This window comes from Phaenicophaeus curvirostris, chromosome 13 (genome assembly GCF_032191515.1).
Source record: "Phaenicophaeus curvirostris isolate KB17595 chromosome 13, BPBGC_Pcur_1.0, whole genome shotgun sequence".
NCBI classification, from domain to species: Eukaryota; Metazoa; Chordata; class Aves; order Cuculiformes; family Cuculidae; genus Phaenicophaeus; species Phaenicophaeus curvirostris.
Window position 1 is genome coordinate 12,788,572 of NC_091404.1, and position 19,350 is coordinate 12,807,921.

Sequence of the window (19,350 nt, forward strand, 5' to 3'; positions counted from 1 at the left end):
TGCCCAGTGACCCTTTCCGTGAAAAATTTTTTCCTAATGTTCGGCCTAAACCTCCCCTGGCAGAGCTTGAGGCCATTCCCTCCCATCCTGTCCCCTGTCACTAGGGAGAAGAGGCCAGCACCCTCCTCTCCACAACCTCCTTTTAAGTAGTTATAGAGAGCAATGAGGTCTCCCCTCATTTATTAGGCTTTACAGTCACCCCAGCCCTGGGTTAACACCAAGAGGTTCCTTTTCTGCAAGATCAGACAGCGGCTTCAGACACCACCCAGCATCCTGAGCGCGGGGTTGAGTCATCCTCACCTGGTCATTCCCGACCTTAGCAGCAGCAGCAGCTAAAGCAGCAGGTGGAAAAGCAGGGCCACTACACCAGAAAACAGACCACAAACCTGGTGTGAACATCAGGCTGAACAGAGAGTGAGTGGCACACGCACCCTGCCCTGACCCCTGTGCTGCTGGCCACCAGCACTGGGCGATGGCCACCTGGAGCAGGACTGCTGGCCCTGGACCACCAAAACCAGCGAGATGCTGTGCTCCCAGCACAAGGAAAAGCCCAGAGCTCCCTTCCACCAAGCACATGGTGCCCGCAGCCCATCACACCACGCCTAATGGTGCAAGTCCCGCTTGGAGAAGATCCCAGCACCCAAGGGTGCTGCAAGCACAGCATCCTCAGCCACCCGCTCCGAGCCACGGTGGCACCGGGACGTGCCCCGCATCCCGGGAAGGGCCTGAAACAGGGCTGGCCGGTGCTCGGCTCCCAAGCCCGGGAGCACCGGGCAGGGATGAACGAGACGGGAGGAGGGTAGGAGCTGCCCGGAGGGAGCGAGGGGCACCGGGCGCAGGCAGGGCAGCCACTTGTTGAGCGCTGCGGGCTGGCAGGGCAGGGCAGGGCTCGGCTCTCCTTACCTCGGCGGCGGATCATCGCTCCGCCGTCCCCGGCGGCCGCTCCGCTCGGAGCCGCCCCCCGGCACCGCCTCCGGGAGCGCCCCCGCCGGGCTCCGGGGCGGCTCAGCCGGCGCACCCCGCCCCGGGAACCCCGGCACGGCCTCCCTCCCTCCCTCCCCGCTGCGGAGAGCCGCTCCCCGCCGCTGTCGGTAGGTGGCACGGCCGCGCCGCGCATCCCCGCCCCGGTACCGGGAGGATGCGCCGGGAACGGGGAGGGGGAAGCAGTTACATCCAACTCTTCCCCTCCTTCGGGGTCTGTCTATCGCTCCGTTCGTTTATTGGCATAAATAGGTAAGAACAAGTTAAACTGACCCCCTATTCCCCCTTTCCAAATTCAAGGTCCTGCTGCAAAGTGACCGGCGCGGGGTCCCAGCGCTGCCCTCCCTCCTGCACGAAGGGTAACCGTGGTCCCACCAGCCCCAGACACCCTCCCACCCCCAGCCCCTGCTCCCTTTCCCCCCACACAACAGGCACCAACCCCTGTGGGGTGCCAGCACCATGGCCCGCAAGCACGAAGCCAGGGACAGGGCAGGGATGAGCTCCGGTGCCCCCCTCTAAGTTGTGAAAAGCAACCTCCCCTGCACCCCGCTTCCTATTCCTCAAGCCATGGAGCAGGGCAGCAGCACTTTAGGTTTCCCATTGCGAGCTGCTGCTGCTGGGCTACCCTTCCCCTGCACCAAAAGGGTTTAAATGCCTACAGTCTCCAAACCCCAGGGCAGAGGCCTTAACACCAGCACCGACAGGTAATTTCTCAGCCCAGAGGCGCACGCCAGCCCCAGGAAACCCCTGCAAAGGCTCCAGTTCCTCGCTGCCAGTGAGAACTGGGAACCCTGTTCCAGGTCTTTTCAGCTGAGGGCAGTTGTGCACCACACAAGGAGCCAAGAAGGCTACGGCGAAGCTCAGGAAGGAGTCTACGAAGAAAAGGAGCCTCGAAGCTGGCCTGAGTGCTTCCAGCTTGAGCTGTGCAGGGCTCTGGCTGCCCCTCCCCATGGCTGATGAAGGCTGGAGGAGTCACTCTTGCATCAAACTGTTGATCTTTGTGAGCAGCACATCTGTCTCGGACTCTGGGGAGAAAGAAAAAAAACCCCAGTCATTGCAGGCAGCCACCATACCACTGGGACAGACAAAACAGCCTGAAAAACAGGTTTGAAGAGACCTAGGGAATGTGGGATTCCCCAGCACAGTCCCACAGGGCTGTTTGCTAAGGGCAGGGCAGGAGCTCCCTGGGCTGGGAATCCCTTCCATCTCCTGGCCATCCCAAACTGCTCGGTCATGTTCAGCTGGAGGAAGCTGCCTGCCTGCCAGGGAGAGTCCCGCAGGCGCAGCCTGGCTCCAGAAGGGAGGGGAGCTCACGTCCATGCGCACTTACCCGCTGACCGTGTTCTCTGGGAGCATTTCCTAGGAGATGGAATAGGATCGATGTTAGTATATCTGTCTAGCCTCCCCCTTCCCTTCCCAGAGTTCCCAGCTGGAGACTGTGGTGCCCCACAGGACACACAATCCCATAGGGACCTGCTCTCAGTGCCTGCAGCACTGGTAAAGGAGCAGGTCCTCAGCCCACCAAGCCCTGGGGTGCAGAGCAAGCTAGTAAGCATTATTGAAGGCATCTCAGCAGCTTGAGGAAGGATCAGACCAGTTTTTCAGCTGCAGCCTGGTCATAAAATCTGCCTCCACACACTGCTGTCTCACTTAGCCAGACAAGGAGAGGACCCCCCCAGAATCTTGAGCGCAGAGAGGGGTGGCAGCAGATACGACCAGGTTTGGGTATGTCGCAGCCACTCAGGACACACTACAGCCTCCCACAACAGACCTGCCCTGCGAGGGGGAAAGGGATCAAACATACTTCATCAAGACAAAGGCCCAGAGGATGACAAGGAAAGAAACGCAGTCTACAACAATCCAGATCATGACGTATGTGCTTCTGGGCTGCAAGACAAGATGAGCCATGAATACTACTAGCCAGAGGTGGTGTGCTGGTGGCACAGCCAAGCCAAGACCCTTCTGCAGGGTCACATGTTCCCACGCCAGCTCAGCACTGAGCAAAAGCCACCCTCCAGGCAGCTGCCTGCCCAGGGCTGCTGCAGAAAAGGGACCTGCGAGTGCCTGAGGCACAGGGTAAAGTATGGAGGGGTCACTCACCAGCAGCCAGATAGGGTGTTTCATCTCCTTCAGCACCTGGCAGGCGTTGGTGGTGACAGAGCTCACCCCAGAGCACCACAGCACAGAGAAGAGCCAGGGCTGGTTCACCACATACAAATTGACAGAGATGTTGTCCTGGCGGTACTGCCTGCGTGGGGACAGCCACGGTCAGAGCAGCAGATGGCAGGATGCTGGCACACTCAGTGTACAGCCAGAGAAGACTGTATATCTGGGATGTGATCCAGCATTTGCAGCCACTTGGAGCAACTGCCTGAAGGGCCAGACCCAGGGCAGATTTGCTGGCAAGGCAGAGGACTGCAGCCAGCTCCTTCCCCTGCACCAGCCCTGCCTGGTTAGGCTCGTCTGCAAGGTCTAGCACACCCCCTGCCCTCTCCAGCAGCGCACCAGCACCCAGTCTCAGCTGGTCCTTACATCTGCTGGCCCCTGGGACAGTGCCCAGGCCCCACCGCTCCCAGGCTCTCACCTGATCTCTTCAGAGCTCATGTCCTGGTAGGGCAGATTGACATGCAGCAGTGGCTCCTTCTCATTCTGGAGTCTCTTCCGGCCATAAACTTGCTGAAGGCCTGGGGCTTGCTGTTTGACCTGTTCCCTGAACCCATCCGGCAGCCAGAGGACCTAAAAGCAAAAGCCAGAGAGCACATGCAGAGAAGCACTCCAGAGAGCTTGCCCTCTTCTGATATTTCCTTGCAGGTCCAGGCACACGTGGCCTGCTCAGGCAGCTGCTTCCTGCCCTCCTCTCCACACTTAGCCTCTCCATAAGGATTTCAGCCAGGATGGTCTCCCAAGAGCTTGCCCCAGCCAAGAAGCACAACAGACCCCACTGAAGGGAGAAAGCGATTCTAGCCTAAGGAAGCTGCAGCAATTATGTCCTTTCTGGGTCCTTGAATGGAGCAGTGCATCTTTTTGGCCCCAACTCTGCAGCAAGAATGCACCTTGGATCAGCACTACAGTACAAATCTCTGCTGCGTCCCCTCCTGCTCTGCACTCCCACAAAGCCAAGAAGGAAAAGTGATTTGGGTGCTACTTCATCCCCTCGAGGCAGCACGTGTCCTGTGCTACAGCTGTTGGATGAAGTGGAAAGACAACACAGGAGGTTGCAGCAGGAGTTCAAGAGCTGCAGGGAGAGGTGTGGCACAAGGTGGAGAGGTGGAAACCTGAGCATTGTTTCCCTGTTCTTGCTAGCACTGTTGGTCCCCTCCCTAAACTGAGTCACTGTTTACTCACCAGGGTGGCCAGTGCTGGGCAACCAGAATATTTTGAAGGGTCTGGAGCTGTAAACTTTAACCACTAATTATTGGCAACTTCTCCCAGTTAGAGAACCCCACACCTGGACAGGGTTCCCCAGCAAGGGATCACAAATGGGAATGTGGTGTGTGGGGTGGCAGGGATGCTCAGGGGGGTTGGTGGGGCACCTTCCACCACAGCAGTGGTGTGACAGCAGGGTGCAGCAGTGGTGGGGCGATGCCAGCTCACCTGCTGTAGTGGGATGCCTGACTGTAAAATCACTTGCAGGGTAGCATTGACAAAACTCTGGTAGTCGCTGTGGTTCTCAGGCCGGAGGTCAAACATGATTGAGATATTGCTCTGCTTGGCTTCCTCGAGCGCTTGTTCCAGGGATGGGATCCTCTGTTTAGTTGCCTCGTAGTGATCTACAGCAGAGAGACTCTGCACAGTGGGAAATGGCCTCCGCTACAAGGGGGAGAGAGAATTAGTCATTATAGGCAGACCCTGTGTAATCTTTCACCTCCCAAACTGTGCCCATCTCCGGCTCTCGGTTTCCTACACTGGCTTCTCCACATGCTCTCCAGTGCAAACAGGCACAGGAATTTTTCCACTGCACATCCACAGGGCACCTCTACCCTTCTTCCCGCTAACAGTAAAGTTCAAGCAGCCCCAACACCCGTGGGGATTCAGAGCAGCTCTGTAGCTGGTTAGCCACGTTTTGGGAAGAGCCATGCCACAGCTGCCTCCAAGCCCAGGCAGGCTGTGCAGCTCAGAGCAAACACACAACATCTTAAACCTGCCTTCTTCATGACTCAGCTGAGGAGTCAGAACAAACCGCAACTTGGGGTGTAACCACACCCAAGGGATTCGTGCAGGCATGGAATTGCTTCTGCATACTGTCCAGGTGTCTGTCAGGACCAGTGCTGCAAGTGGGAACCTTCTCCAGGGCAGTGTCTCACCCACACATGCACCCGCCCCTGACCAGCCATCCCCTGACCAGCCATCCCCAAGGGCATCCCGACCTCCAGGAACCAGCTGCCAGCATCCAGCTGCTGGAGGTCTGTCCAGTTAAAGGCGGTGCTGTTGAAGGTAGCCCTCTCAGGGAATACAGCCTGCACGTTGGTGGTCCTGATGAGTTCTTCATCATGCATGAGGAATGGGACTCCATCAGCACTGGCAAAGAAGCAGAGAGGGAAGCTCTGTGTGTCTCCTATCCCAGCACTGGCATTTCTGCCGCCTCCCAGCTAAGTAACCTTATGCCTACTTGTGGTTCTCTACACAAGAAAATGAATGCCCAGTAGGACCTAAAGACCAAGCCAGGAACCAAGTAGTTCCTTGCTCACTGCAACACCTGTCCCTATAGCAGGATTGCATGAGATGAACTAGAGCCAGGGTCTGTTTTCCAAGCATTGCCCCTCCCCTGATGGTGCCTCCCTCCTTATGCCCTGGAAGGCAAACTGCGTGGGGAGGACAGAAACCTAGTACCTCTCCCAGAACATTGGGACACCAAGCTGAAGCCAGTCAGCTTGGGAAGGCAGGAATGGTGGAGCTCTTTGAACAGGGCTGCCTCCAAATGCACTGTGTATCAGTCCTCCAGTACATTCCAGCATGCTCCATGTGGGAGCTGACGTTGCAGGATACACTGGCCCCTTCCTCCCTCCGAGTCCCTGTTGCCTCTTTACCTCACCATGACGTCTGTCTCAAAGACTTGCACATCACAGTTGACCGCTTTTTGCAGTGACATGAGGGTGTTTTCTGGGGCCAGCTGTAAAAGGAACAGTGTTAGTGCAGAAGGCACAGGCAGAAAGGGGCAGGAGGCAGGCACTCATTCTGCCTGTCTGCACCCAGCAGTTTGGTTGGGCTCTAGGGGAACGATAACGAGATGAGGGTGACCCTGGTAGGGTTGGGCTGGAAAAGGGCTGGATGCAGGCAGCTAGAGTCTGCCTAGACCCTGCTTCCCAGCCCACACTACACAGCCAGGCCTTCTGCTGAGAGTTATCTACTTCTGACCCAGCAAGTGCTCAGAAAGCAGCTCTGGCCTGTGGCTGCCATGCCCACCCTCCTCACCTTGTGCTCAGCCATCTACCAGCCCTGTGCTGCCCTGGCTGGTGCAGGGACCTCTCTACTGGGCTGGCCAGAGTTCATCCAGCCCTGCAGCAGCAAGGGTTTGATATTGGTGCCCCAAAACCAGGCACAGCCATTGCACAGCCTGGCTTTTGTTGACAGAGCAGCCTTCTCCATGCACCCTGACCACTGTGGCAGGAAGCTGATGGGACTGGTAATTCACCATGGGGGCTCCTCGGTGGCCAACCAGGGCTGGCTTGGGGGGAAGCTGGTTCTCCTCCATGATGCAAGGGGAGGTGATTCTCAGGGGAACCAGATAGAGCGCAATCATCACCATCCAGTACACAAGCAGCAGAAACACCTTGAGACCTGCAAGCAAAGTCAGAGAAGGTAGAGGGGTAAAGAGAAAGTATTTTACAGGCTGTTAGGAATAAGGCAAGGCTGCTTCACCTGGCATTAATTTATGATTGTCCTAGGTCAGGTATTTCATCCCCAGCCTCAGGAACACTGCAGATTTATTCTTGGCCCATTACACATCCTCGCACCCTAATCCAGCACTTGTGCAGGACTCAGTCTAGCATCCATAGCCCTCCTTCAAAACAGGCTGAAGCTGCATCAAGGGCTGGGTATGAGAGGCAGTAACTAAGAGCAACCTTTATTACCAGACTGAGTCCTAGGGACCTGTTCCTGCTGCACCAGTGCTCTCTGTGTACCACTCTGCTACGACTGCCTCTCAGTTGGGTGGTAGGAAGCAGGGCAGCGGTCGAGGGGGGATATGGACACCTTGGAGGGGGATTACCTGTGTTGCGGGTGCGGTAGATGAAGCTGGCCAGGGGCCAGGCAAGGAGTGTCATTCCCCCCACAATTCCAATGTGCAGGAAGGGACCTGTTGCCTGGGGAGGCAAAGGCAGGGTGTCAGTTGGCACCAGTCTGATCCCTTTCCCCAAAATCCACATGCTCCAGTGCCAGGGATCTGCCATTGCAGCCAGCACAGCTGGAAGAGCCACAGTACCAGGGAGGAAAGGACGGGCTCCTGGGGACTGAACAGAATCCCCACTCTTGTCCAGCCACTGTTGATAACCCTGGCTGCAGCTGCTTCAGGCAGGACTGCAATAGCAGAAGGAACACCTTGCCTGGCCAGACAGAAGTCAAGGGCAGGGACCCATGGCACACAGCCATCCACAAGCCAGGTACTGGGTACTGCGGGGGAGTCTCTGGTATCGAGGTGACTCACCTGAAGGGAGATACGTGCACTTTTCCATTCCTCCGCCCACTTTATTCCCAGCCCTGTGAAGGCTGCAGCCACCACCAGGGCAGTTAAGATCAGCAGGGTCTGTAGGGCAGGGCATAGTGCAGTTAGCGGAGCACACAGCATCCTGCAGGCCAGTTAAGCTCTGCCCTGGCAGGGCAGGCAGAATTATCCTCATCCTCTACTCCCCCCTGCAAGTCCCAAGATCCCGCTTCCCCTACTTGGGTTTGCAGCTGAGCTCTGTACAGCATGCTTTAAGCAAGAGGAATATTCCCATCCCAGATAAATGCAGTTGGAGGACTAACAGCTGCAGCCCAGCTCAGCAGGGACACAAAGCCACTTAGTGGGATCACAGCAGCCACATGTGGCCTCACTAGGCTTGTTGCAGCTTCACAAGGTGCAAGGACAGCTGGGCCGTGCACCCATCTCCCTTCACACCCAGACTCTTACCTTGTGCAGCCAGTGTAGCTTCAAGGGCTGGCCACAGAGCTGCAAGCACAAAGCAAGGACCTGTGAGAAGAAGAAAAGGTGTCAGAGCTGGGGTGTACCACACACCTCAGCCCTCTAAGGGTGCAGGACTCAGCCACGGGAGCTCTGCCACCCCAGCACAGGCAGGGTTTCTGCCCATGCTCAGGCTGACACAGCTCCAGGAGGCCAGATGCTGCACAGGGCATGGCAGCCAGGCTGTACTCAGCACAGCTGCACAGACCTACTAGCCCTGGTGGGGTCAGCAGGGCTCACCAGCAGCACAGCCGAGTAGGTGACCAGCACTGCTGTAACTATCAGCAGGAGCAGGGACCAGTCTAGCCACAACTTCGTCTGCTTGAAGATGTACCTGCCAGCAAAGGGGAGAGTCAGAGGGGTAGGAGGGACATGGGGAGCAAGGTTGGATGTGGGATCTTACTCACTCATTGAAGTTGTGGAAATCATTGAGGATGATGATGGCGAAGTAAAGCCAAACCAGTGTGAAGAAGAAGACACAGAAGAGGGAAAGGAACCAGCTGTAGTCACACTGAAAGCCAGAGATGACAGCAATGCACACACCTGCAGGGTACCTAGCCTGCGGCCAGGTTTTAAGACCCCTAGGGAGCACCCTGCAGCAGAGTGCACTGTGGGGTCGCAGCAGGCACTGGCCTCGTTGGTCCAGGCACTGAACTAACCTATGGAGAGGGAACAGAGCTCCCCAGGAGAGCTCATTTGACTGAACACATCTCCTACAATAAGCTAAAAAGCTGCTTCCGCAGGCTGGAGAGGTCTGTGGCAGAACTGCCTGCCTTCCCACGCAGCAGCCCCTGGGAGCAGGCTGGGACTTCGGGCAGGTAAAGAGGTAGGGAACCAGGTCCTGTTCCCTTCTTTCTAGCTGGGTAATCTGTGGGCTGGGTGGAGAGGGGTGCTGTGCCTCAGAGCTGCCACTGCAGCGGTGTGCCTGCAGTCTGCTCCTACCTGCCCAGGTGAAGCCAGGTCCAGCTTCAGGGTCTCCATCCCTGCATACACAGGGAGGCGAGAGGTGCCACAGGTGCTGAGCGGGACACTTGGTAGCCCGAACTAGCTTGCACATTCCAGGCAAGACAGGACAAGCAGCGGCACAGCCGCTCCCATGGGAGTGGGAGACCTCAGAGAATCCCAGGGCCTCACCCCTCCCAGGTTACAAATTGCTGGGACACCCCCTTCCAGCACCCCATTGCCAGGGGCTGCACCCAGCCCAGGAACCGAACCGTGCCTCCCACGTGCCTTGCCAGGCATTCAGCGCCCCGGGACCTGCTCGCCATGCTCAGCCCTTAGGGAGTGCAGTGTTCTGCTCCAGGCACGTGCGAGATCTGCCACAAACACACGCTCAGCCAGGCAGGGGACAGCCATGGTTCAGCCTTGCTGCTTCCAGTGTGCTGCTCTACCCTTCTTGCCACCCAGCAGGAACAGACAACTCACGCTCTCACTGCTCTAGGCTAGGGTAGTCCCTGGGCAGAGAGAGTAGCAGGTAGCACCCCAGCTCTCTTGGGGCTCAACCCTGGGGAGCAGGACCAGTGGCAAGGGGTCAGCAGCCCAATGTCTGGGCTGAGCCCCTCCAGCCGCAGCCCTTCCCTACCCCAGCCTCCCCCAGCTGGCCAGCCCCAGCTCAGCATCAACCGTGGCATCACCTTGGTGGTTCTCAGGCCCTTCCTCTTCTCCTTCTTGGCCGTGATCCACTGGCAGCTGTAGAGGCAGAGCAGGCAGGTGGCACAGGGGCGGCAGCAGCCAGCGGGGTCTGCCATAGCTCTGGGCTGTCCCAGAACGAAGCTCAGGCTTCCTGCAGGGGATACACGCAGAGTGTTGGCAGAGACCTCCCAACACACACCGCCCCCCTGCCCCACGATCACGGGGCACTGCAGCATCCTGGGTGCGGGTATCCTGGCAAGCAGCTACCCCGGAGCCCTGGGACATAGCGGGGCTGCTGGCCATGTCCCCAGGCAAGGTGTGGAGCTAGGGAAAGCAGGAGCACAGAGTGCAGCCCAACCTGTTTAGCAGGCTGCCCTGTGACCCGTTGCTTAACAAGCCAGAGCAAGCCCAGAGTTGGCAGGGAGGTACCCAGCCCAGGGTTCAGTGCTCTGCCTGGGAGTCAGGGGGACTGTGCTGGCTCACTGGCCAGCTTGGCACATCATTGCACCCAGGCTGCCCAGGGGTAACCCATATGCAAGGACTGTGAAAGCCCAGGGCTTCTGCTGTGCAACTAGGGGCACATATGATAGCTTGGGAAGTCCTTGTCCTCCTCCTTAAGTCCAGGTTCCCTGTGAAGCTGCACAATCCTGGCTGGTCTCCAGCTAAGGGGTTCGCAAGGGAACTGAGAGAGCTGCAGCTGAGCAGGTGCTGGATAGTTGTTGGTCCAAGTGCTGTGGGGCAGTTAGGAGAGGGAAAACCCATTGCTACAGACCTTGCTACCCAGGCTGGATGCAGGGCTACGACTGGGTTACCCATGGACAGGGGAGAGGGCTAGGACACTTTGCTGTGGTCCTCACACTCCCAGCGCTCCACTGGAGGAAGCAGGGAGCCTCAAACAAGGTCTCCCTTTACTCACCCCATGTTTATTACTGCTTGCTTTGCTGCGAAGCTGCTACCCCTCCTTATCCCAACCTCCCCAACAGGCCAGGCACTCCATGCGACACCATCACCCTGCAGATCAGGTCAGACTCTCATTTCACTGTGACCACTGAGCCAGGCACGGGAGCCAGCCAACCACATCCTCCCAGCCACATCCTCTCCAACGCTGGGGGGTAAGGGTGTGCCTAGCAGGGCCAATTCCCATCCCAACCTGGGCTCTGGAGAGCTGGAGTAGAGCTAATCCAGGTCCTCCCAGTGCCAGTCAGCCACACTACAGCATCTCTGCTGTGCCTCAGCTATGGTAGAGGTCAACCTGGTCTTCCTCTGTGACACAGCACCAGAGCATGGCACCTCACTCCCAAATACCAGCAGCATTTTGGTCTCCAGGGCTGGGATGCAGTCTCCCCCAGCACACACATAGAGCAGTGACTGATGAGGCACGCACAGCCAGGTACCAACGCCAAAGTGGGACCCCAGAGCTGCTCAGCTGGCTTCTGCAGGTTAGGGGAGGCCTGGGTGCTGCCGTCAGCAGGTCCAGCCAGGGTATAGAAAGTGCTGAGCAGCACAGCAGCGCCCACACCTGCTGCCCGCTCCTTCTTCTAGGGATCAGATCATCAGCTGTGATCTGCTTAGCGACTGCACCCAAGATAAGTGCAAGGAAGCTGTGGAACCAGATGGTTTCCCTCCTGATGCCCAGGGACTCTGGCTGCAGGCTCATACCCCTGCTGTTGCCAGAAACAGAGGCACCACTTCCACCAGAGAGCAGTGGGCTCAGCCAGCATCCCCTGGGACTCAACCTGTGTCCCCCTTGCTGCTCACAAGCAGAGCACCGGTGCCAGCAGCTGCTCAGGGAAACCCTGCCACCCCCCTGCCAGCTCCCACACAGGGTACAAAGTACAGTAGAAATGGTTGTGGGCACCAGCTGAACTTCAGCACTCAGCTGCTCTGAGAGGCTGTCACTGCCAGGACTGGAGCTTGGCAGAGCAGCGGCACAGGACTGGCTATAAATCTGTGCCCGTAGTGCTGTCTAGAGGGTTCGGGAGGGAAACTAACACCCTGTTTCCCAGTTCGCAGTGGGACTGCAGCAGAGGCACCAGTAGTTATTGTGCAACATCCCTGCACAGGGCACAGGTCCCAAACAGAGCCGGACTGGGCACACAGCAGACTCTGCTGAGATTCTGCTCTGGCTCCAAAGGAAAAGCTGTGCAGGGGGAGCTGAAAGTCCATTTGGAGCCCTCCACCGCCCCTGCCCAGCACAGCCCTGGCTCTAGTGTGGTGGGTATGGGGTGCTTGAAGAGGTGGCAAACCCACTGCTAGAGTCACCGACAAAGCAGCAAGTGCTTCCAGCCCTGCAGGGAGCTTTGCGCCCCAGGGGTGCTCACACAGGAGCTCAGCCATCCCAGACTGTGTGCCACCAGCCCCACTGTCCCCCCTCGACTTCACACGAGGGAAGGCAGAGCTCCTGGGTCAGCGTAGGGAGCAGGGTGACCCCAAACCAGCAAGAGCAGCACAGCCTGGCCCAGACCCACCACTCCCAGCCTCACATCCCACGTTTCCCCCATGCAGTCGGGACTCCCGGTCCCCACTTTCTGGAACATGGGAACAGCATGGGCAGCTTTCCTTCCCCCCAATCTCAGCTGCACACAGGGCCAGGACAATCACCCCCTTGCTGCTCTGCCAGCGCTCCCGTGGCGGCGTGGGACGATGTCTGAATGGCATGGGCTGCCACCCTGGGGCAGGGAGCCAAGCGGGGAAAATACCTGTGTCCTGCAGACTTCAGGATCCTGCAGCTGGGACGCTGGCAAGGCCAGGTGAGCACCAGGCTGGGCGTCCCTGCACAGCAGCAGCGTGCCGAACTGCTGCCTGCTCACACACCCTCGTGGGTGTGTTTGCTGCCTGGCGGGGCTGGCAATGCTGCCTGCAGGTCCGTACAGGCTGGCAGAGGCGGGCTGCCCGCAGCGGGCACGGCAGACAGGGCTGGGGGTCAGGGAGAACCCCCGCCAGCAGCTTTGTGCCCCACTGACCTCCGCGCAGCTTCTGCTTCGTGGCCACTGGGAAAGCAGAGAAAGGGGCCCAGGGGGGCGTCACGCGCCGTAGCGCAGAGGAGTTTGCAGGCAGCCCACGCTCCAGACGGATTAAGGGAGGGGGGAAAGCAGACAGAGGCAGAGCTTCGTGCATTGCTGGGCCTTCAGACAAGGGGGTGTGGGACCCTCTTTGTCAAAGGGGGACGTTACCCTTCTTGCAGAGGAAGCCTGGGACAGACGTATCCTGGGCCACCACAGATGGTATTCACTGGGCCATGGTTTGAAGGCAGAAGCACAGAGGTAAAAGTGGTTTCTTGTTTTGAGCCAAGAGAAATGCTTCAGAGCAAATGTATGTGAGCATTGCTAAAGCAGCAGACAAATGAGGCTCCGAGACAGGGGCCCGATGCCACCTGCAGATGGACAGGGTGATGCCCTCCATTTCTCTGCAGCACAGCCTGGCTGCGCACCCCCGCTCTCTGCTCCAGGTCTAAGCAAAGGCACAGTCCCCGTGAGCCAGGATGCAGGACAGGCACTCAACCTTTCTGTATCGGTGACTTGCTCCATCATCGCCTGGGATCTCAGGGGACATCTGTTATCTCCTGCCACTTTGAAAGGAGCCAAGAAAGCTGATTTACAGGGAGATGATGGCATCCAGCAGTGACACAGCAACGGCCAGGCTGGGCAGAAGCCTCAGCACTCACCCTCACAGCTGATCCTGTTCCATACCATTATTGACAGCTTTGGCACAAAGCACCGAACGGCTCCATAGAATGTGCTGATCAAGTACATCTGCAAGAATCATCAGTGGAGGGTCTGGAGTACTGCATGAGGGGTTGTGTAACGAAGGAGTAAGCTGAAAGCATTGCAATGGCCAGGAACGTCCCTGGAACAAGCAAGCAGCCCCACAGCGCAGATTGTGTCAGGCGTGGGGAGTTAGTGAGGAGGTTCACCTTCCACATCCATGCGGTTTGCTGGCTCCAGCACACACCAACCATGGTGACACAAGGCAGAACAAACCTGTGGGGTCGTCCCAGTGGGACTGTGCCCTGGGAGAGCTCCTGTGATGCAAAGAGCCCATTTGGTCAGATTAAAGATGGTGTTGGGGTTAAAATTGCAGATTATGAAGTGATGAAATGAGCACTGGGGAGAGGGGAAGGGCCATTTAAGCCAAGGGGGGGTGGTGAGGGGTGGGGGGGTGGTGAGGGGTGGGGGTGGGGGGGCGGGGAGAAAGGGAGAAACTCGAGCATGAATAAAGAGACCAAGGTGATGCTGGAAGAGGGGAGGTTCGAGCAGAACTCCTGGGGAGACCAAAACCTGCGGATGTTAGGGATGCGAGGCAAAGCCGATGAGAGAGGCGCCTCTCAAGCACAGGCAGACGGAGCAGCGGGACCAGCGGCTCCCCCAGAGAAGCCTCCCCGGCTCCAGCCGCCGCCGCCTCCCAGGCGGGAGCCCCGTCTCCCTCCTCACGAACGCGCTCGGGTGCCGCGGAGGGAGCGAGGCCGGTGGGGCCGCCCCCGCCCACCAGAGGGCGCTGCGGTCCCGCTCGGCGCCGGCCGCGGGCAGCTGCAGAGAAGCGGGGAGGCGGCGGCAGAGCGGCCCGTCCCGCCGGGGCCCCGGGGGAGCGGCAGCCATGGCTTTCCGGCCCGGCCACGTGGAGGCTGCCATGTTGAGCGAGGGCAGCGGCGTCACGTCGGGGCCCGTCAGGAAGAGGGGGCGGCCCCGCCATTTTGCGTGCTGGCACGTGCCGCCGCCAGAGGGCGCGCTCGCCCCGCAACCGTAGAACGGTTTGGGTTGGAAGGGACCTTAAAGCGCATCCAACCCCCCTGCCGCGGGCAGGGACACCTCCCACAGGCCAGGCTGCTCGGAGCCCCCATCCAACCTGGCCTTGATCGCCTCCAGGGATGGGGCAGCCACCACATCACCAGGCAACGTGGGCCAGCGTCGCCCCACTCTCATAGTGAAGAATTTCCTCCTTATATCTAGTCTAAACCTGCCCCTCTGCGGTTTATCCCCATTGCCGCTCAGCCTATCACTACAAGTCTTTGTAAACAGTTCCTCCCCAGCTTTTCTGTAGCCCCTTCAGGTGCTGGAAGGTTGCTCTAAGGTCTCCTCAGAGCCTTCTCCAGGCTGAACAACCCCAACTCTCTCAGCCTGTCCTCCTATAGGAGGTGTTCCAGCCCTTGGAGCATCTTCATAGCCTCCTTTGGACCCGTTCCAACAGCTCCATATCCTTCTTACGTTGAGGATTCCAGAATTGGACACAGGACTCCAGATGAGGTCTCACAAGCGAGGAATAGAGAGGCAGAATCACCTCCCTCAACCTGCTGGCCGCGCTTCTTTTGATGCAGCCCAGGATACGGTTGGCCTTCTGGGAACCAGACCTTGAATGCTTCTGGGGATGGGAATGCAATTTTCATGCTGTACAAGGTTAACGGGGTGACAGGCAGCGACATGTGATTTGCTTCTGCCTGCAGAAGCATGGTCAAGCTAGCTTAGCTCTGCAGCTGTCTCACCATGAGCTCAGAAATGCCAGAATTGATTGGGAAGGCAATACAGTTACAGAATCATGGAATGGTTTCAGTTGGAAGGGACTGTGAAGGTCGTCTAGTCCAAACGCCCTGCAGTGAGCCCAGACATCTTCAGCTGGATCAGGTTGCTCAGAGCCCCATCCAACCTGACTTTGGATGTCTCCAGGAATAGGGCGTTGATGACCTCTGTGCAACCTGTTCCACTGCTTCACCACCGCCAGTGGGAAAAAAAAATATTTCTTCCTAATATGGTCCCTGTCAGTACAATTGAATCAGCTTATGCACAACATCCAGTGTTGCATTGCTAGAACTAGGGTTTACGCCCTGCCTTCACTTGTAAGCCATTTGTAAGTGCTCTTTTTAATTCCAGTAGAGTTATAAAAACAAATGCCCAGAGGAATGGTCTCTGTGTGCAGGGAAACATGTTGGCAAGGTTCAGCTGAAGTTATCTCACTAGACTTTTAACTTGGAGGGCAGAGAAGGTATTGTCAACATCTGGAAGGGACTTAATGGCTTTATATTAGGTTCTTGTTTCTCAGCTGAACCAGTCACAAGCCAGTCTTTTCAGTAAAAGATGTAAACCATTGTTTAATTTAGTTCTGTTTTTCACTATAGTGTGTGTAATCTGCAAGAAATATGACTGTTTTAGGGCATGTTTTCCCCTTTATGTAATCTCCCATAGGACTCAAGACCTCGGACTAAAGGCAAAGCAACATAGGTTTCTGTAAGCATTATTTCACACTCTCTCAGCTTGTAATGGATAACAAAAATTCAGCGTATCACCATTCCTCTGCTGTCAACCCTTTAAAAACCACTGGTACAGATTCCTTCCAGTCCAGCTCATAGCTGCCCTGCATAAAGTGATAGGCCAGAGCAAAGTTCTCTCCATCACAAATCTAAAAATCCTGACTTGCTGATAGTCCACAGTTATACAGAACTTACTGCGTTTTGAAGCTGTCTTGCACAGGCACATTAAGAAATCAAGTTGTTAGAAAGAACTACTCAGAAGTTAAAATGTCTGGTTAAGGGAGAGCGTACAGATCATGGCACTAGTCCTAATAGTTAGGTTTACTTTTTTTCTTGAAGGACAGAAACTCAAGGAAGCTGTGGTGAACAAACTTTAGATCAGAGATTTTTCTTTTTTTTCCCCCAGAAGCAGGCTAGTTAAGCAGGTCAGGAACACAGATTGTGAGAGTATGGTTCAGCATGAGAAAAACCTCTGCTGATAACTATCTGTTTTGGCTCTTGCCTCTGAGTTTGTATGATACAAGGCAAATCACTTAACCCAGACTTTTCACAGGTGGTCCATATAGTTTTCATTTCGCAAGTACTTGAAAGCAGCATGAGGCTGATTTTTCCGGAGTGCTAATAATTCATTGGAGTAATTGAGATGGATGATAGGAGCTCTGAGAATCAACTGCTAATGAGTGTTAAGAGTTCAAGCTTCACAGTAACAGCAGATCTCAGCCTGGGAACTGGACCAGTGCAGCATTTAGTCCCACTATTTTTGTGGGACTCTAACTCCCCTCAAGGGCTTATACTTATTACTGGACAGAGAACATAGACTTTTACAAGAGCATAGTCAAGAAGCAGAAGGCAATCTGTTCAGTAAGCATTATGCTGCATACATACAATTAGGAAATGGGTTTTTTTTAAGGCATAGTATCATGGCATATCTAAAGTTGATAAGGCAAACTAGACTTTTCTTGGACTCCCTAAAAAAAAAAAAAAAAAAGGGGAATTCCAACAGGCACATCTTGCTTTTCGTTAAAAAAAAAAAAGGAATTCTGTCAGAGATCTGTCCTGTAAGATTTCCATTCTATACTTCATTGACGATATCAGAGACTGAAAGGGTTGGTTTTGTTTAGATGTAGCTTTTTCTTTTTGGAACTTGAGCTAATCTAGAATTTGAAGATGTTTATAATTTGCCATTTCCTACTTGCCTTATTGCATACTTAACTGAAGCCGCACATTTACACACTGAAGCCAAGTCTTAAGTATTATGTTTAAAATACATTAGAAGAGATGCTCATGGAGTATACTTGCACGCTATTTTGCGTCTTAAGCTACATATTTTTGGGTTTTGTATCATCTACAGAGGAAGATGACTAATTTAATTATAGCAGAACTGTTTTTCTAGTTAGTCCATTTCCTTTATAAGGATAATTAATTTTACTGGAAGTTAACTTTACTTATTGAATGGGGCAACACTAATACTCTGCAGATTTAGTTCTACTTGCTCTGCACTGAAAAACATACTTGAGCAGTATTAGTGGTTTATGTTATTTTCTGACCAATATTTGTGGGGTTTTTTTCTAGAGAAAAAATAATATCCTTTGACATTAAACATAAAACATCTTATCTGCTGTTAACTTCCATTATTCTACCACAGAGACTTTTACAATTAGCTATTTTTTTTTTTACTAACTTTCATAAGACATACTATTATTTTTGTAGTGGGAGAAGCTTTTGCTGTGGAGTGCTTGCTCCTGATGCATCTTTAATTTTTACTCAGAGCATATTTCCTCTCTTTCAGGATAAAAAGAAAAAAAGCTACTAGATAATATGTTAAGGCATACTATGGAACACAAAATATATTTGTTGCTCAAGTTGCTTTCTTCTCTCATTGTTTCAGAAGGCTTCCACAAGTCTTTACTGCTCACTGATGTTACTATTAAGCCACATACCTTGTTACAGGATTTCTAAGAAGCTAACATCAGTCTAGATAGGATAAGACTCTGGATCAGTGTTCATATCGTTCATATCAAAACCAAACTTAAGTACTTGACAAAGAAAAGCTCAAGTCTAGAACTATAGGAAGCACCGATTCAGATACAGCCCAAGTGCCTGACCTGTAAGTGCTTGCTTTACTTTCAAGTATCAGCGCAGACAGTGGTTCAACTCAGTTCTTGCTCAAGGAATACCACTCCTGATCCCCTGTCACTCATGGGATTCTATCCTCTCTATTCAATAAACCTAAGCAGAAAGAACAAAGCCCCTTTATGCGTCCACTTTACTATCTCTTCCTTACTCTCAGGCAGGTTATTTGAGAACAAATAACACTTTTGAGAGTCATGATGCGCGACAGCCAGCAATACTCACATTTTACTTGCAATGCAACTACATTTTTCCTTCTAATACATACAAGCTGTTGTTATCAGATAACTTCACAGAACTATTGGAGCCTTTTATCTTGCCTTCAAGGAAACGATTTATATTAGACACTTCTATAAAAGAAGCTTTCCCACAAACATAACTTATCTGCATCCTATATTTTACAATTGCTATAAGCTATTTATTTAAATGCTCAGAAGAAAAACAACCCCAATTCAAGAAAAAGCCTAAAACTGGTGCACTTACCAGGCAGAAGCAGCTTTTTGTTTCAAACTCTCAAGTATACATAAGCAGCAGCTGTTTGCCATTGCCAAATTTATAAGATCAGCCTCCAGAACACTCTGTTGAGGGCAAGTTTATATAAAGGGCCCTTGCTAGGGAGTAGCAAGTAATTTGGTAGGGAGGTACTGTCTGTTTTCTTAGGTGGCTAGGGTATAGTTGTGTTGTAGTAAAGGCAGAAGGTAAATTTAATAATAGAGTTTTTATTTAAAGAAAAATGATACTTTAGGTTTAAAATAGTTTAACTTTTTTTTTTGTTTGTTTGTTTTCTGGCTACATTCACTCTTTACTTATTTTGTTGTACCTATTTAAGGCTTTTTCAGTCCTAGATATCTTTGAGTAAAGGCTCTATTGAATCGTTTACTGTAACTAAAATATTATGCTATTTAAAGAAAAAAAAAATGGCTTTCTTACCTGACCATTACAGATGTGTGTTATGAAAGCTGTGGGTAACTTCTAGGTGAATTTTCTTCTGAACTTTTAACTAGTCCAAAAGGTTGTGGAGAATTTCTAGCTAGTGATCTGCATTTGTATTTTTTCTGTTTATTTTTCTCAGAGCTGCTATGTAATTGGTATCTCTGGGTCTTGATGCCTGGCTGCCTGTGGTTTCTCATGTTCAGTGTTCATGGACACAATAGTGATGTTTGCAGGGGAAAAGCATCTGCCTCTCAGACTGCAGAAGGTGTTTGTAACT

General features: G+C 54.0%; 2 protein-coding genes across 7 annotated transcripts in view; both read right to left on the bottom strand.

Moving 5' to 3' along the window:
* DLG3 (discs large MAGUK scaffold protein 3) overlaps positions 1-951 on the bottom strand; it is a 78,164-nt gene extending 77,213 nt beyond the window's left edge. For all 5 annotated transcript variants that reach the window (XM_069867428.1, XM_069867430.1, XM_069867429.1 and 2 more), the window contains exon 1: positions 904-951. In XM_069867428.1, coding sequence (XP_069723529.1) covers positions 904-919 — 16 coding nt within the window. In that variant the 5' untranslated portion in view covers positions 920-951. The remainder of the gene's footprint in view (positions 1-903) is intronic.
* A 683-nt stretch (positions 952-1,634) lies between these two features.
* GDPD2 (glycerophosphodiester phosphodiesterase domain containing 2) lies at positions 1,635-18,726 on the bottom strand. 2 transcript variants are annotated; one of them, XM_069867665.1, is made up of 16 exons: positions 18,624-18,726; positions 9,775-9,923; positions 8,548-8,651; positions 8,381-8,474; positions 8,090-8,149; positions 7,625-7,723; positions 7,190-7,283; positions 6,614-6,759; positions 6,009-6,091; positions 5,349-5,499; positions 4,576-4,791; positions 3,566-3,717; positions 3,082-3,229; positions 2,786-2,868; positions 2,312-2,340; positions 1,635-2,006 (listed from the first exon to the last, which is right to left on the bottom strand). In XM_069867665.1, the coding sequence occupies exons 2-16, from the start codon at positions 9,886-9,888 to the stop codon at positions 1,954-1,956; spliced, it is 1,626 nt and encodes a 541-aa protein (XP_069723766.1). In that variant the 5' UTR covers positions 9,889-9,923; positions 18,624-18,726; the 3' UTR covers positions 1,635-1,953. The 2 variants fall into 2 exon arrangements, with proteins under 2 accessions (XP_069723766.1, XP_069723765.1); XM_069867664.1 differs by lacking the exon at positions 18,624-18,726 and adding an exon at positions 12,472-12,613.
* Positions 18,727-19,350: the final 624 nt, after the last annotated feature.

Coding starts and splice junctions, on each gene's coding strand:
- GDPD2 (XM_069867665.1), bottom strand. CDS start 9,888: ATGGCAGACCCCGCTGGCTGCTGCCGCCCCTGTGCCACCTGCCTGCTC. Junction 7,724..8,089: donor AGCTACACTGGCTGCACAAG/GTAAGAGTCTGG, acceptor CCTGCCCTACAG/ACCCTGCTGATCTTAACTGC. Junction 6,092..6,613: donor GCCACCGAGGAGCCCCCATG/GTGAATTACCAG, acceptor TTCCTTTTACAG/CTGGCCCCAGAAAACACCCT.